General features: G+C 40.8%; 1 protein-coding gene across 1 annotated transcript in view; it reads right to left on the bottom strand.

Moving 5' to 3' along the window:
- Nucleotides 1-2,341: 2,341 nt before the first annotated feature.
- Nucleotides 2,342-13,234, bottom strand: part of EXT2 (exostosin glycosyltransferase 2) — an 80,908-nt gene continuing 70,015 nt past the window's right edge. The window contains 3 exon segments of the mRNA XM_009329688.1: nucleotides 2,342-5,218; nucleotides 11,481-11,563; nucleotides 12,775-12,903. Of these exon segments, the coding sequence (XP_009327963.1) occupies nucleotides 5,080-5,218; nucleotides 11,481-11,563; nucleotides 12,775-12,903 (351 nt within the window). The 3' untranslated portion in view covers nucleotides 2,342-5,079.

Below are 13,234 nucleotides of genomic sequence, written 5' to 3'. Positions count from 1 at the left end.
GTAAACAGGCAACCTTGCAGGGAAAACCTCTGAGCTGCGCTGTTTTCAGTCAGAAAACTCCCTGCGTGCTGCTAGCTCCATGCCACTCCACTTAATTGCCTCAATTGTTGCTGTTATCCTTTAATGGGAAACATAACTCGCTTTCAAAGCAACCACAAGAAGCTGCAAACACGGGAATCCTGAAGATCAGCAGAGGTGGGACTGTCTTACAGCCATTTCCATCAGGCTGAAATTATACAGAGTGCACCAGGAATGTCTCTAAATGGCTTCAAGCCAGGGCAGGCTGAAGCATGCTGATGCTGAAAGTCAAGGCTAACGGTCCTCTACCTTGGTATTGAGCTACCCAAAACCCCAAACAAACAGACAAAGCGTGGCCGTTCTGCTAAAACACGGGCTTGGGACACTGGTGTTCAATCCTGGTTTTACCCACACAACTCCTAAGGCCTTGGGTATATGACAGCTTCTCTCCATTTGCTTATCTGCAGTAACGGGTAAGAGGCTGATCTTACTCAAGCAGGAGGACTGTGAAGCTCTATTTATTGCACTCAGATACAGCAGTGGCAAACATCATAGAAAGAACTTACAGAGTCCCACATGCACTCCCAACCGCATGAGATACAACTGAGGGATCCACGACTCAACAGTAAAGCAAAAGTGTTCTAGCAAACGCCACCTCTCTCTACACATCAGTGTTAGCAAGAGCTTTGAAGTGATTACCTGCTTATGGGATAACTCTCAGATCCTACAGAAAGATGCAAAGAATACTGTGTTCAGAGTTTTCTGGCAATTTTTGACAGAAATGATTTCTTTCAGCCTAAAAATTGAAAAGAAAAGACAATACAGGTGGAACATTTGCCTAGTACTTGCTCTGCTCTTCCCAACTCTTCAGGACCAGACTGAAGTTAGCAATTGAACCAGCTCATTTTCTAGCATATACTTCATCTAACACAACTTTGCAGAATGTTTTTTTCTTGCTTTAAGTACATGGAGGAGACTATCCATGATTGCAAGAACTACCTGTAGTTTACAAAAGAACATGCTTTGCAGCAGTCCTAGTAAAATTTAAACATGCAAGTCTTTATGAAGAATGATGAAAAAATTCATACTCAGTCTGATCTCTGGCTAGGGCATTTAAAATCCATTTTCTCATCAGCACCATCAATTTTAGTTTTTCTTTCCTGTCTCATGCTGCAGTCCTGTTATGACAGCAGCTTCCACGTGAAAGGGCTGGACAGAAGATTTATGCAATACTAATTAAGCATTTTGAGATCTTTCCTGATCAAAAGGTGCTCTACCTGTGAGAAGTACCCAGGGTACCAGACGCCGATTATGGAGGGCATTCATGCCAAATCTTGAAGGTATTTTTAACATTAAAATTGCCCACCTAAATCCATTTTCATGTCTCTCAGTATAGCATTTTTCCGGAGTGCTCAACACTCACCAATACAACCTAAAAGCAAAACAAGTCAGAAGTGCTGAGCATCTCTTAAATCCCACCTTGCAATTATTTTGATATCTGTTTCTCCAAGGCCCTTGAGTTTAAAAGGCCTGTGAATTGATAATTGACAGGGATAAACTAGTTGCTGCAGTAAAGCATATCTGAACCACACCAGTGGAAGAACAGTGGGTGGCAGGAGGTTCAAAAGCAGGAGCTGGAGATGGCCGGAGAGAGTAATTCAGCACATTAGGGCTTGAATTAGCATGTCCTCTAATGAGATAGTGGAACTGTGAGGAAGGAAAGAGTCAACACATTGTAGGGAGAGTTGGTGATGCTAAAAATGTATCCTTAAGACTCACCATGACTGGCAGGGCAAGCACTGCAGCACATCACACCCCTTGCTATGCACAAGCAGCTAGGTGCGCCATGCACACATGCTGCCCTTTTGCAGCATGCTCCGCAGGGACCGTGCTGAAGGTTCTGGAATCAAAGAGCTGCCACCACACTGAATTCCACCATCTCAATGACTCAGCCAAAGCTCTTTTCTCAAAAGCACAGTTCTTCAACATTTGCTGTCTCTCTTCACAAAAAGAGAAAGGATCTGTTCTCTATTTCTCCAAGATAAATGCTACTGTCAAATCTTGGCAGAAAATTAGAGTAACAACTACTCTCTCCAAAAAGGTGACTGGGATGAATTCGTGCAGAGCAAACTTCTACTTCAAAGACACCCATCCAACTCCGGTTATGGGAAAGACAAAATACTGACAGATCTTTCTAAAGTACACTGTGGATATTGAAGTTTCACACAGATTTATGTAGCAAAACAGCCTGTCACTGCAATTCTCCCTTCTAAATGCATCCATGTTTCCTTGCGCCGCTCCAGAAGTGAAATACAACAAACACTCCTTGGATTTGCTTTTTAATATACCAATATTAACCTTTTTTTTGATAACATATATACAATGAAAAGTTAACAATGATCTTAATTCAAAGATTGACAACAAACCCATTCCAAATCAGACATACAGGTACATCTTACCTTCACAGATTTTGCATCAAGAACACACACATCATAAACGTAGAGGGGAAGTAGGCCATTTTAAATTTTTTTTTTTTTTTTTTTTTACAGTCAATTGCCCAATTTTCTCCATGGCACAAAACAGAGAAAAATTACCATCTAAATGAGATGGCTTTATAAAAGCAACTGTAAAACACCAAAGGACAAAACACGACTGATAAGGGTCACTGGGCATTTTGTGGAAGGGGAATCCCCTCAGGTACTTTGGGATGCAGGCACAAGGACCTGTTGCCTTTTGTTGACCTGAGACTACAGATCAGTTTAGGAGGGCTGGCTAGGCTGTCTTTACCTAAAAATGTTCCACCAACTATTTGAAATCCTCCATGTCTTTTAAGACTCTGTGCAAAAATCCTGGCTTACTGAGAAAGAACCAAGAAATCACAGCAGCTTCACAACTCTGTGCAAGGAAGATGTTACAAACTCAATTATACTGCTAAGGCCTGCCCAGCTGAGATCAGCCCCAAAAGAACGGCCAAAACTGAAGCAACTACTACACTGTCACGGCTACCCTTTTAAAGCAAACTTTTCAAGGGAAATATGCTGGTATTTCCTGATGCTCAAGCATCAGGACATAAATCAACAGGAACATTCAGAAAAAAAGTTCGTATGAATGAACCTGAGAGGCTGCAAAGGAGAAATAGTGAGCTACAAACCTTCTCCTATCTTGTGATACCCACTGTGCAGAGAGCACATTGCCACTGCAACAGCTATCCTTCTAGCTCCCCAATACCCCTTCCCACAGCAACTCAGGAACGGAACAAAGACTGCAGCGAAAAACATTTACTAGTAATTAAACGTTCCCAGAGAATCGGACGATACAGTTTACAGGCACATCCCAGGGGAGTTATGAAGTGAAGCATCCCCTCAGAGCTATTGTTCCAATATGATTTTCATTCACAGCACATCCACTGCATTGGGCAATAAGATAAGTCTTAGTGGGGGTGAGACAAATAGGAGCAGATGTTTCCTGTTTCTAGCCTGACTTTCATTTGGTTTCTGTCATTGCTGCCTATCCAGCTTAGGAGAGGGGGTGAACCGTGATGCCTAACACTTGTCCTATTGTTTGGGGTTTGGCAAAATCTGAGGAATAAGGTTGCTCGCAGTGTAACAGAAAAACAGCCCATCAAGTAGGATGTCTCTGTAACTGACAGTAACGGAGGTTTCAAAAGACAGTCAAATCACCCACAAGTGATATGAGGCAATTACCAAATCCAGTAACAAACATTTTATCAGTGGAGCTGGAACAGAGATTCCTTTCTCAGCCTAACTAGGGATCATCTTTAATATTGAAGGGCAAGAGGTAACAGTCCAGGCAATTTTATTTCCAATTTTGCTGCATTTAGTTTTCTAATTCAGGCTAATTTCAGTATTGGGAAACAATTCCAACGCTTGTGAGAAATGTAAAGCTTCTCCAAAAGCCTTCCTAAGCTGTATGTTTCAGTGGCAGCCTGTAGCAATGGGTTCCTTAGTTAAATTACAAGCAAAGACCCAGCAGTTTTTCCAACAATGGTAATTTATAGGAGTTTGTAAGTGTGCGTTAATAGTGTCTTGCACGTACACATATCCCTGTGCATCGAAGCTGTAACTAGGATTTTCTGTAAATTGAAGTGTTTTACAAATCAGTACTACAACACATTGCTTGCTGAAGAGGATTCAGATGTGAAAATCTTATTTCATAGCTGTTGTTCCAATGTATGGCTACAATGTAAAACCGTAACCTGACTGCTCTGTTTTGATAACAAAAAGCAAAAATAAAGTAAGACTGAAAGGTACATTTTTTTTGTACAATACAACTAATTTTGACAGAGAGTCACAGTTTCTTGCACGGACACAGCAGAAAACCTGAGATTTACACAGGAAGAAGTGCAGCAATTGGAGTTCTGTCCTGCAGGTCTCTGCTTTGAAGGAGACCATCCTCCCAGCTGCTGCGTGTCTCAATTCACATCAAAATAATTAAAGTAAAACAAAATGCTTTGCCCTTTAAACCATGTGACAACACACAGATTTTTGTTGCTGATGATGTAAAAAAATAAACATTTGTCTCACTAGGCAGAAAAAAAATGTTTGTTACACAGTTACTTAGGCCAACAATTAAGCTCAAAAGACAGAGGCCCACCAACTGCACAGGCAATAAGTTCCTCCCAAAAGAGAGCAGCTATACATTGCAGACAGTTGCTTTGAATGGATGGATGCTTACAAACCAGAGAACTGCAGCACATTTGGTAGAAGAGGTCAGTCATGCCAGTCAGACCACAGAGAGCGAGATTCTGTTTTATTCTTCCAGGTGCATAGCTTCCTTTGGAGAAAAGTGTGTGTTTGACAGTTCTGGGAGGACCCATGAATAGATTCAATCCTCTGTGAGCAACAGAGAAGCAGTTTTTCAGCTTTCCATTACATCTTTGTGCAATGTAAAGGGAAGACAACATACCAGAATACAACATTTATTTCCATTTCCCTCAGACGTAAGCCACTCTCTAGCGATTTTTTTCTTCAGGGCCTTGTATTCCTCATAGCACCTTTTCGGCCGTCGTTTTCGTCACTCAGGTTTGTCTCACAGCTGCCTTTACAAGCTGCCGATATTGGGAAAGCTCTTCAGTTTCTCAGGAAAGTCATCTTTGTACAGGACAGGGTCAGCACGGTGCTCCACCACTTTCAGAGGCATGGTCCCAAAGACAGAGGCAAACTTATTGATGCATTCAGATCTGGCAAAAGGGAAAACAGTAATTAAGAACCCCAACAACCGGGCTGGCTACCAGCTCCCACACCAACATAACTGGTAGAAACCTTCCCTCTTGTGCTTGGAAGTACTTCAGCCATGCTGGCTACTGGTAAATAAAAAGAGAGCCTCACTGCAGAGAGAACTGAAAAGAAGCTGGTGTTCTTTGATTTATCCATTTAATCACAGAGACGAGCAAGGGGATGCTGGCAGCAGCACATGTGCATATGGAGGTCAAAGCTTCCCTTCTCCCTCCCCCTAGAATTCCAGTCATTCTTAAAGCAATGTACATGCTGTAAACCAGAACAGATTAGCTGCCAACATGTCTCTTAAAGGGCCACTGTTGGGTCAATTTGGCTCATAATGAAGGTTTTGCAAAAACCAAACCTTTGTGAAAATGGAGTTCTTAAAAAAAAAAAAGTCTGGTTTTTTTCAGGCTTCTTCAGAAGCTCTAACTTTTCCCACAAAAATAAACATGCCTCAGTGTATAGGCAGTGCCGATTGTACTGTAACTTAAAAGTGAAGCTGAAAAAAACCCTATAAAATGAAACCAACTAGTTTATTTTCCTTGGCTAAATAAAGAGATATTGAGCAGTAGGGCATCACATTAGCACAAAAAAGATCAGACCACTGATGACTTTCAGTTTTAATAATCTCAGGTGTTAGTAACGCTGTGGAAGGGAACTGCCATGTGCTTCAGAAAATAAGCAAACAGATGTTTAACCTTACATCGCTCCTTTAACTCCTTCCCTGAAAGGCACAGTACCTATGGAAGCAAGGCAGGGAAAACTTGGCTCATCTCAACTCAGCCAGTGCTCAGCTAACATTAGCTGCTTTATAAAACAGCTTTGAGGAACTTCACACACCAAGAATCATGACAACAGTCCTCAACACATAACAGAGACAGCTACAAGAAAACAGGTCATGTTTCTTTTGCCGTTCAAAAGGGAAAACAAAAAAGAAATGAGTACTTTGACTCAGCTACAGAGGCTGACGTGCTGCAGGCGGTCCCAGAGCAGGTGTCTCGCTCTCCAACCACTGCACCCTCTCCCGACCCCTTCGAAGCACTAGGGGGTCACTACGGCTCCAGGATAATTTTCCTCAACAGACTTGGTCAGTCACACTGAGTGTGAAACAGTTTTGTGATGGGGACTGCTCAACACTGCCCCAAACACTCTTCTGAAGTAGCTGGGACAGCAAGACTGGTTTTCTGGTGTTCAAAATTAATTCCTCGGCTTCTGAGCCATGCCGTGGCTCCTTCCTTAACTAGAGTAATGACTGGAAAACACAAAGCCTAAATTGTTAAAAGTGCTACATCTCTACATAGCTGTTTCAAGCTATAATGCTGCTATTTCAGGCTATTTTCTGGCCTAAGAAAAGTGTCAGAAAACTACTTCATACAGGTCATACTTGAACAAAGTATTTATACAGGTAAATGCAGATATTTCACTTTCTGCTACCTTCTCATCCCCTCATACTTCTTCCTATCTCCAGATTCAAATCTTTGGACTAGGAAACAAATGAAAAGGAATTCAGAATGTAAGAGGAAACCATGTGCAGTGGGAAGCAACCTCTAGACCTGGCACAAGCACAATTTGCTCCTGGGTAGCACAGATCTGAAACAGCAAAGGAACCGTCAGTCAGGACTGAAGTAAAGAGACCCAAGTAGCTGTTCAATGTCTGCAATAACAAGGTGAACCATCAGGAGGGTGAGCTTTGGGCCCTGGGCACAGAAAGGTTACAGTAAGGTGGAGAACAGGAACTGAGTGTTTTCTCCAGGAACACTAAGCAGTTTCTGTTGCCTCCATGAGATGGCCAACATGAGATACTTGAAAGATACCTGATTTTCAGAAAAGGTCAGACTTCCAAATCATCTGTTACTTCTGCGACATGTGGCTAACTGTAATCCAAGTTGTGTGTATTGGAGAAGTCTCGTGGCAGGAAAAGCACAAACTTCACAGGTGAGGAGGTAGATGCACTGGGAAATGTGCATGTGAGAAGTTTGCGCAGCTGCTGGCCCTTACTGGTTTCTGGAATACAAGAATACTTCTAGTCTACTGGTTCAAATCCTGCTTCTGCCAGTAATGACTGAAAGACATTGTACTGCAACAGCTGCTTGGTGGCCGGTGTGAAATGAATTAGTTATCTCAGCCTGCTGCCTGGTAGGCAGGTGTCCACATCAGATCAGTCATTGTCACAACTGGAACTAAGCGGCACCCTCAGAGCAAAAGACAAAACTAAATGGATGGTGGAGACAAAACTGACCTCTTCCCTCCACAGTTTATACTCCCAAATGAAAGATGAGGCCTCATGAGAAAATATCAAGATGGAATCCTTCTACAGCCAAACTCATTCTGGTGGCAAGACCATTCAAGCATACCAGTTCAATATCTTCAATCACCAAGAAACCACTTCATTGTTAAAGAAATGGAAAAATGAAAAATGGAAAAAACCAGTATGTTCTAATCACTCTGGCTGAGTCAGAAAAGTTAGCCCGCAGGAAATACCAAATTCAAAGATCAGAAACAGGCTTTTTTAGATGAAAGAAATGTCATACACAAGCCACAAAATGTGTTCGAAGGAAAGTCGCCTCTTTCCAAAAATTTCATCTCCTGCACTGAACTAAATCACTTGAATTCCAAAGTCGTTGCCACTTTTAGACAATATAAACCAGAAAGGATATCTAGAGCATTAAACATTCAAAGCTAGGTAGCCAAGAGAATGTAACATGTCATCTTAATATGGAGGGAAGGTGTTTTTCTTGGCTGTGTCGATAGTTTTGCAAATTCATACTAATAGAGACATGTTTGCTTCCAAGAATTATTCTTTTTTTTTCTTGCTCTGCCAACAACATGCAGTTCTGCTCAACAAGGAATTAAGTTTGTGTGAACTCAGAAATTGAGAGCCCTGTTGCCCCGGCAGACTGGGTGAACTTCATGTCTGTTAAAGGCTCTCTTAATCAGTTTCCTCTCCCTTAAAACCCAAATATTTTTTGGCAGGGTAACTCTGCACCCCCAGCCTTTGGCCAGCTGTTACCTGGTCAGTTTGCCTCTTAAGGGAAAGGCTTCCTATTTTGACTCTAACAAATACTTACATGTCCTAAAAAAGACACTGCTGTTAATGTTGCTGCAGAAGCAGCAACAAAGCAGTCCTTTGTTGTATTTACTGTACAGGCAGTTGCCCTCTAGGCTGCATTTTACAGAGTTCTCCATTTTTGAGAGCCAGATGTAAAGATGCTAAAGGTAGAAAACTTGTTGCTACTTAAACAGCACCTGTAAATACAGGGATTATGAGATCTTCCTACAGCTTCTTCTGTGACCTGATGTAAAGGCTAACCTAGGGCAAGAAGGGGATTCTTGGTTCAAAGCTTTCTTTAGTTAATGTATTTTAATGATGAAGCTCGATAACCCTGGGGACTGAAGTCTTTTATTTATCTCAGAAAAACTACACAGCAGGAAGAATAGCAGTGTTGGCTTTCCCATGATTCGCTGTAAGTATCCTTCAGTATCAGTCAAAAAAAAAAAATCTCTTAATAGAAGACAGTTCAACTGTACCATCTTTCCTTTGTCTTTGCTGAGAGTGTCAAAAGGCCCAACAAAACTGGTTAGTTACCTGTCTCTCCTGGACAGATCTCCACAACTGACTTCTCAAACCTTTTACACTCACAAACAATCATCAGGCAGTTGCTGGGCATTTCTCTGCTATTTCTGAACCAGAAACCTAACACTAAATGTTGTGCATGCCCATGACAACCCTGATAAACTGTTTGTTTCACAAACAGTAGGTTGATCCCTGATCAACCTGCTCGCTATTTCTGAATGCTAAAAAACAAGGAGTCAGGCACTTTAGGAAGCTGCAAGTGAAGCTGATAATGGGTCTTTGCCTGATACCCCAGGTATTGTTCTCGGTACCCAACACTGTAAAGTTATCTGTACAAAGTTATTCTTTTATAATATGACAAGGATTCCCTGATGCATGAACTTTTTCCATTCAGCTTCTCTCCTGACCCTGAAAATAGCTATACATACACACACACATATTTATACGAGCCATAAGAGCCTTATTCACTGCTAAGTTAGGAAAATTTGCTCTAGGAGTTGCTATCATTTATTATCCACTTAAAATGAATAGCTAGCTTAGAAGATTCAAAAAAAGAAACCCTTTCAGATTTTCAAATAACTCCCTTATATTGAAGGCAGATAATAACAACACAGGGCAAGAAGGTATTAGTTCTAGCATGCAGTTTCAGTATGATACTAATGATCTTCAAAATGAAGCCTGAATACACCCAAACTGTATATCCCCCCAGATTTTCTCCTGCACCCAGACTCTATGCCAGCATGTACTCCTTTGGCTGAGCAAATAAAAGTATGTGGATTTGCAGTCAATCTAACATTTCCCACAACCCAGTTATCTCCACTGTTGGAAACTACAGAGAAGCAAAGCAACAGTTTAAACATGTTCTCAATAAACTGTCAATGATACTTTACTCTGAGGATACAAGAATTGCTATAGACATGGAAACATGACCTTTACCCTACTTCATAATGCACTTCGGAGCAAAAAGCACTGTTTCATCTTCTGGTTTTATAGTGTTTACTTTAATGAGAACCTAGTTCATGACCAAAATTCCTATGTGCTGTTGTAATGCTACTTGTATGATCACAGGAAAGCCCAACTGGCTTCAGGTAGTCCATCCTGTAAGCCAGCGCACAATTGCTAGACACAGGACAACCTCTTGTGCTTCCCCTTCAGCTAACATTTAAGATCTACAAAGCTTCCAGCCCCTTCCTTAAGAAGTTTTCTGCAGAGTAATTTTTAACATCTTCATGGGGTGCATTTTACTTCTGACTTGCATACTCCTTTTTTCAATCCAGCCTTATTATACATCCAGTCTAAATACTTTGTCACTCACCCTGGCAGTTATGCTCTTCAATGCCTGGAATGATGCTTGGTTAATAATCAATCAGCCAAACTATATATGTGTTTGTGTGTATTGTGTAATGCGTGTTTACACAACAGACAAACACATGTATGCACTCTTCTTGTAAATAAACCCCCAACCTACTAACCAGTTTTGCATTAGTTCACTGCATATATTACAATACATAAATACCATTTACATTGCTAAAGGCCAGTAAATGGATACAACACTTTAAATTTGCTGAGTACTGCAGAGAAGGACAGAAAAAAAGCTTACTGTTAAGATGATAACCATGTTATGTCTCTCAGTCCAAATCTGAAATGGCCTATTTTAAATGCAGGTCAGTTTTTTTTTATTTTGTCACCTCTTCTGGTGGTCTCTTCCAGCACTATGGCCACTCCTGCTTACCTACCCATCAATGCTATGGCTGCAAATTATTTTTCCCAAAGTTTGCAGGAGAGATGCAACAGCCCAAGAAGCCTAAGGTGAAATGCCTTTGTCAGTCCTAGATCTCAGGTTAATTCCACCTAATAACTAGTATGTACTTTTATTGTCAGATAGCCCTTTTCAAACATGGGTGTTGAACAGCTTTGTAAGAGTGAAGAAACTTTCCCTTATTTTACACATTCAGAAGCCAAGGCAGAAGGAAGTTTAGTGTCTTGGTCAAGGTTGGCAAGCTATTTTACTGTAAAGCAGGGAATGCAACTCTTCTACTTAGCAACTTTCAGTATTTCACTCTAAACTGCCTTTCCAAATACATACTTCATTTCAAATTAAACTCCCACAAAAATATAATCATGCCGCCATTGTTAAAAAATGTGACATGCAATTGTGCAGGCAAATGCCCTTCACCAGTGGAAGCAATGTGCTTCACAACCTTTGGAGGAAAGACAATGTACAAACATCAATTTGAATAACATATTAATAATTTATATCCTTGTTACTCTTTAGTAAGCTAGCAACTGTCTGGTTTAAAAAAAATAAATCTCATACTCATTACAGTTGATGTTCCACGGTAAAACAGAAATGTGGTATTACTGAAAGTACTGCCAACAACCTCAATTTCATATATGTCCTATACGCAGAAAAGCTGCTAAAAAACGTGCCCTTCTAAAATCCTTTCTTGTAGTCGTCCACTTTTCAGTGTCACATCATCCATTGTCGGAATGACTTATGCTAATCAAATCCATGCGACATTCTTTCAAAATTAGTAATTTACAGAAATACAATCAGTGAGCATTTTTGATCCTAATTTAATGAGACACAGGATAAGATTCTAGGGATCACAACAAAGCAATCAGAGGAATAAAAGGTGGTCACTCACCTTTCCACCATGTGTGTCTGGTCCAGTGATAACCCATCAATTGCTGTGCATTCTGGACATTTGAACTTCTTTCGTGGGGTCACCTGCAGAAAGGCACACCAGATATCATCAAATATCAACAGAAGGGACATTAATCTCCTTGCACAGAGAGCAGCGCAATACCTCTGAACATGCCTGCAGTGTAAGCTGAGCTGTCTCAAAAAGGGGGGGGGAGGTTAAAAAAAAAAAACAACCAAACCAAAAAAACCCACACCACTCCATTCCTCCATTCAGCTCCATCTGGCCCGGCTGACTGCAAAATTCACAGGGGCCCAATAAAAACGGCTTGGAGGGGTTTTTCCTTCTGTAACTGAAAAGAAGTGGCGATGACAAGCTCCTTAATTCCTGTTTAATGACTGTTTTCTCACTGCCAAGGTCCCTGTATAAACACCATTTGTTCTTGCAGCCATAACAGCGATGAAATATAGCTTCCCATACTTCACCGTAACGTTAATCCAACAGACGCTCTTTTGCTCACTCCAGTTAATAGCTGACTGGCAAACTCTGCAAGACTCTCCAAATCGCACAGAGGTGCCAAATTACTCTGCTGTGCCCTCATACAGCTCAAAAACTTTTTCGGCAAAACCACACACTTTTATCTTCTAAAGACTTTTCTAGGAAATGCAGCCACCAGTCCCAGTAAATGATGATGGACAGATGGGAAAATGGACCCTGCTAATTGAAGTAACGCCTGGTGGCCTCTAAATCTCATTCCAAGTTGACACACTTTGAAATGAATGTACAGAGTGAATGTCCAGACCTGAAAACGTGTCGAAACATGTCAGGAAATTAATTCAGGGATAAAAAGTTCATTTAAAGCTGATCTTGCAATTAACATTCTTGCAATTAACATTCCTATAAATCAGCTGTTCCCAGGCCATGACAGAGCAAGCTGTGGACAGTTGGCAATTTCTTTCCTCTAGTGATCTCAAATAGTTAAAATACATGTATGTGGGTGTGTATATACACACACACATATATATAGCTATCATTTAAATTACCTTTTTCATACCTCATCTAGATGGCTAAAATAACCACAAGAAACAACTGGTAAAAACAATTCTCTCTTCCCAGTTAGCATAAAAGTTTTACTAAAAGGCTTTTCTACCGTGGAAGGAGAACAAGACACCATACCAGGGTTAAATGAGAGAAAAAGGAAGATTAAGTAATATACTGAAGCCTATTAAATGAATTTATACGAGCCTGTACATCATGTTTTTAAATGTTGTAAAGCTAAACTGCAGAAAAGTCCCACCTTAATGACCGATTTGCCAGTGACATTTGCCACTAGAAAATTCATGGCAATATCTTCACAATTCATATGAGCATCCACCCAATTCTTGATGTCTCCAGGCATTTTGTAGGTGTAAAGATAGTTGAAATACTGCAGGATAGAGGGAGAGAGAGAGAAGATAATTTTAAATACAGATGCAGTAACTATAAGACTCTAAAGATTTCAGTCACTGAACAGCAGGCAGCTAAGGATGGATTATGGGCAAACTGTGATACTGCCTTCAGTCAAGGACTACTTTAGCAGATAGAAAATAATTTTTGGGTGCTTAATTACATAATTACTCCTTTCCTGACCAGCACACAAATTTCTTTACTTAAACTGCTAGCTACAAAGCTACATTCGCTGCAAAATTTGCTGTGTAGTTACAGGTCATGCAAACTGGCAAGAGTTCTTCTGTAAGTTCATGAAGGTAACGGGTTTA

The sequence above is a fragment of the Pygoscelis adeliae genome, unplaced genomic scaffold (assembly GCF_000699105.1).
Source record: "Pygoscelis adeliae isolate BGI_AS28 unplaced genomic scaffold, ASM69910v1 Scaffold117, whole genome shotgun sequence".
Classification (NCBI taxonomy): Eukaryota; Metazoa; Chordata; class Aves; order Sphenisciformes; family Spheniscidae; genus Pygoscelis; species Pygoscelis adeliae.
The sequence above is the reverse complement of the archived record's forward strand: the minus strand, read 5'-3'. Positions and strand labels throughout refer to the sequence as shown.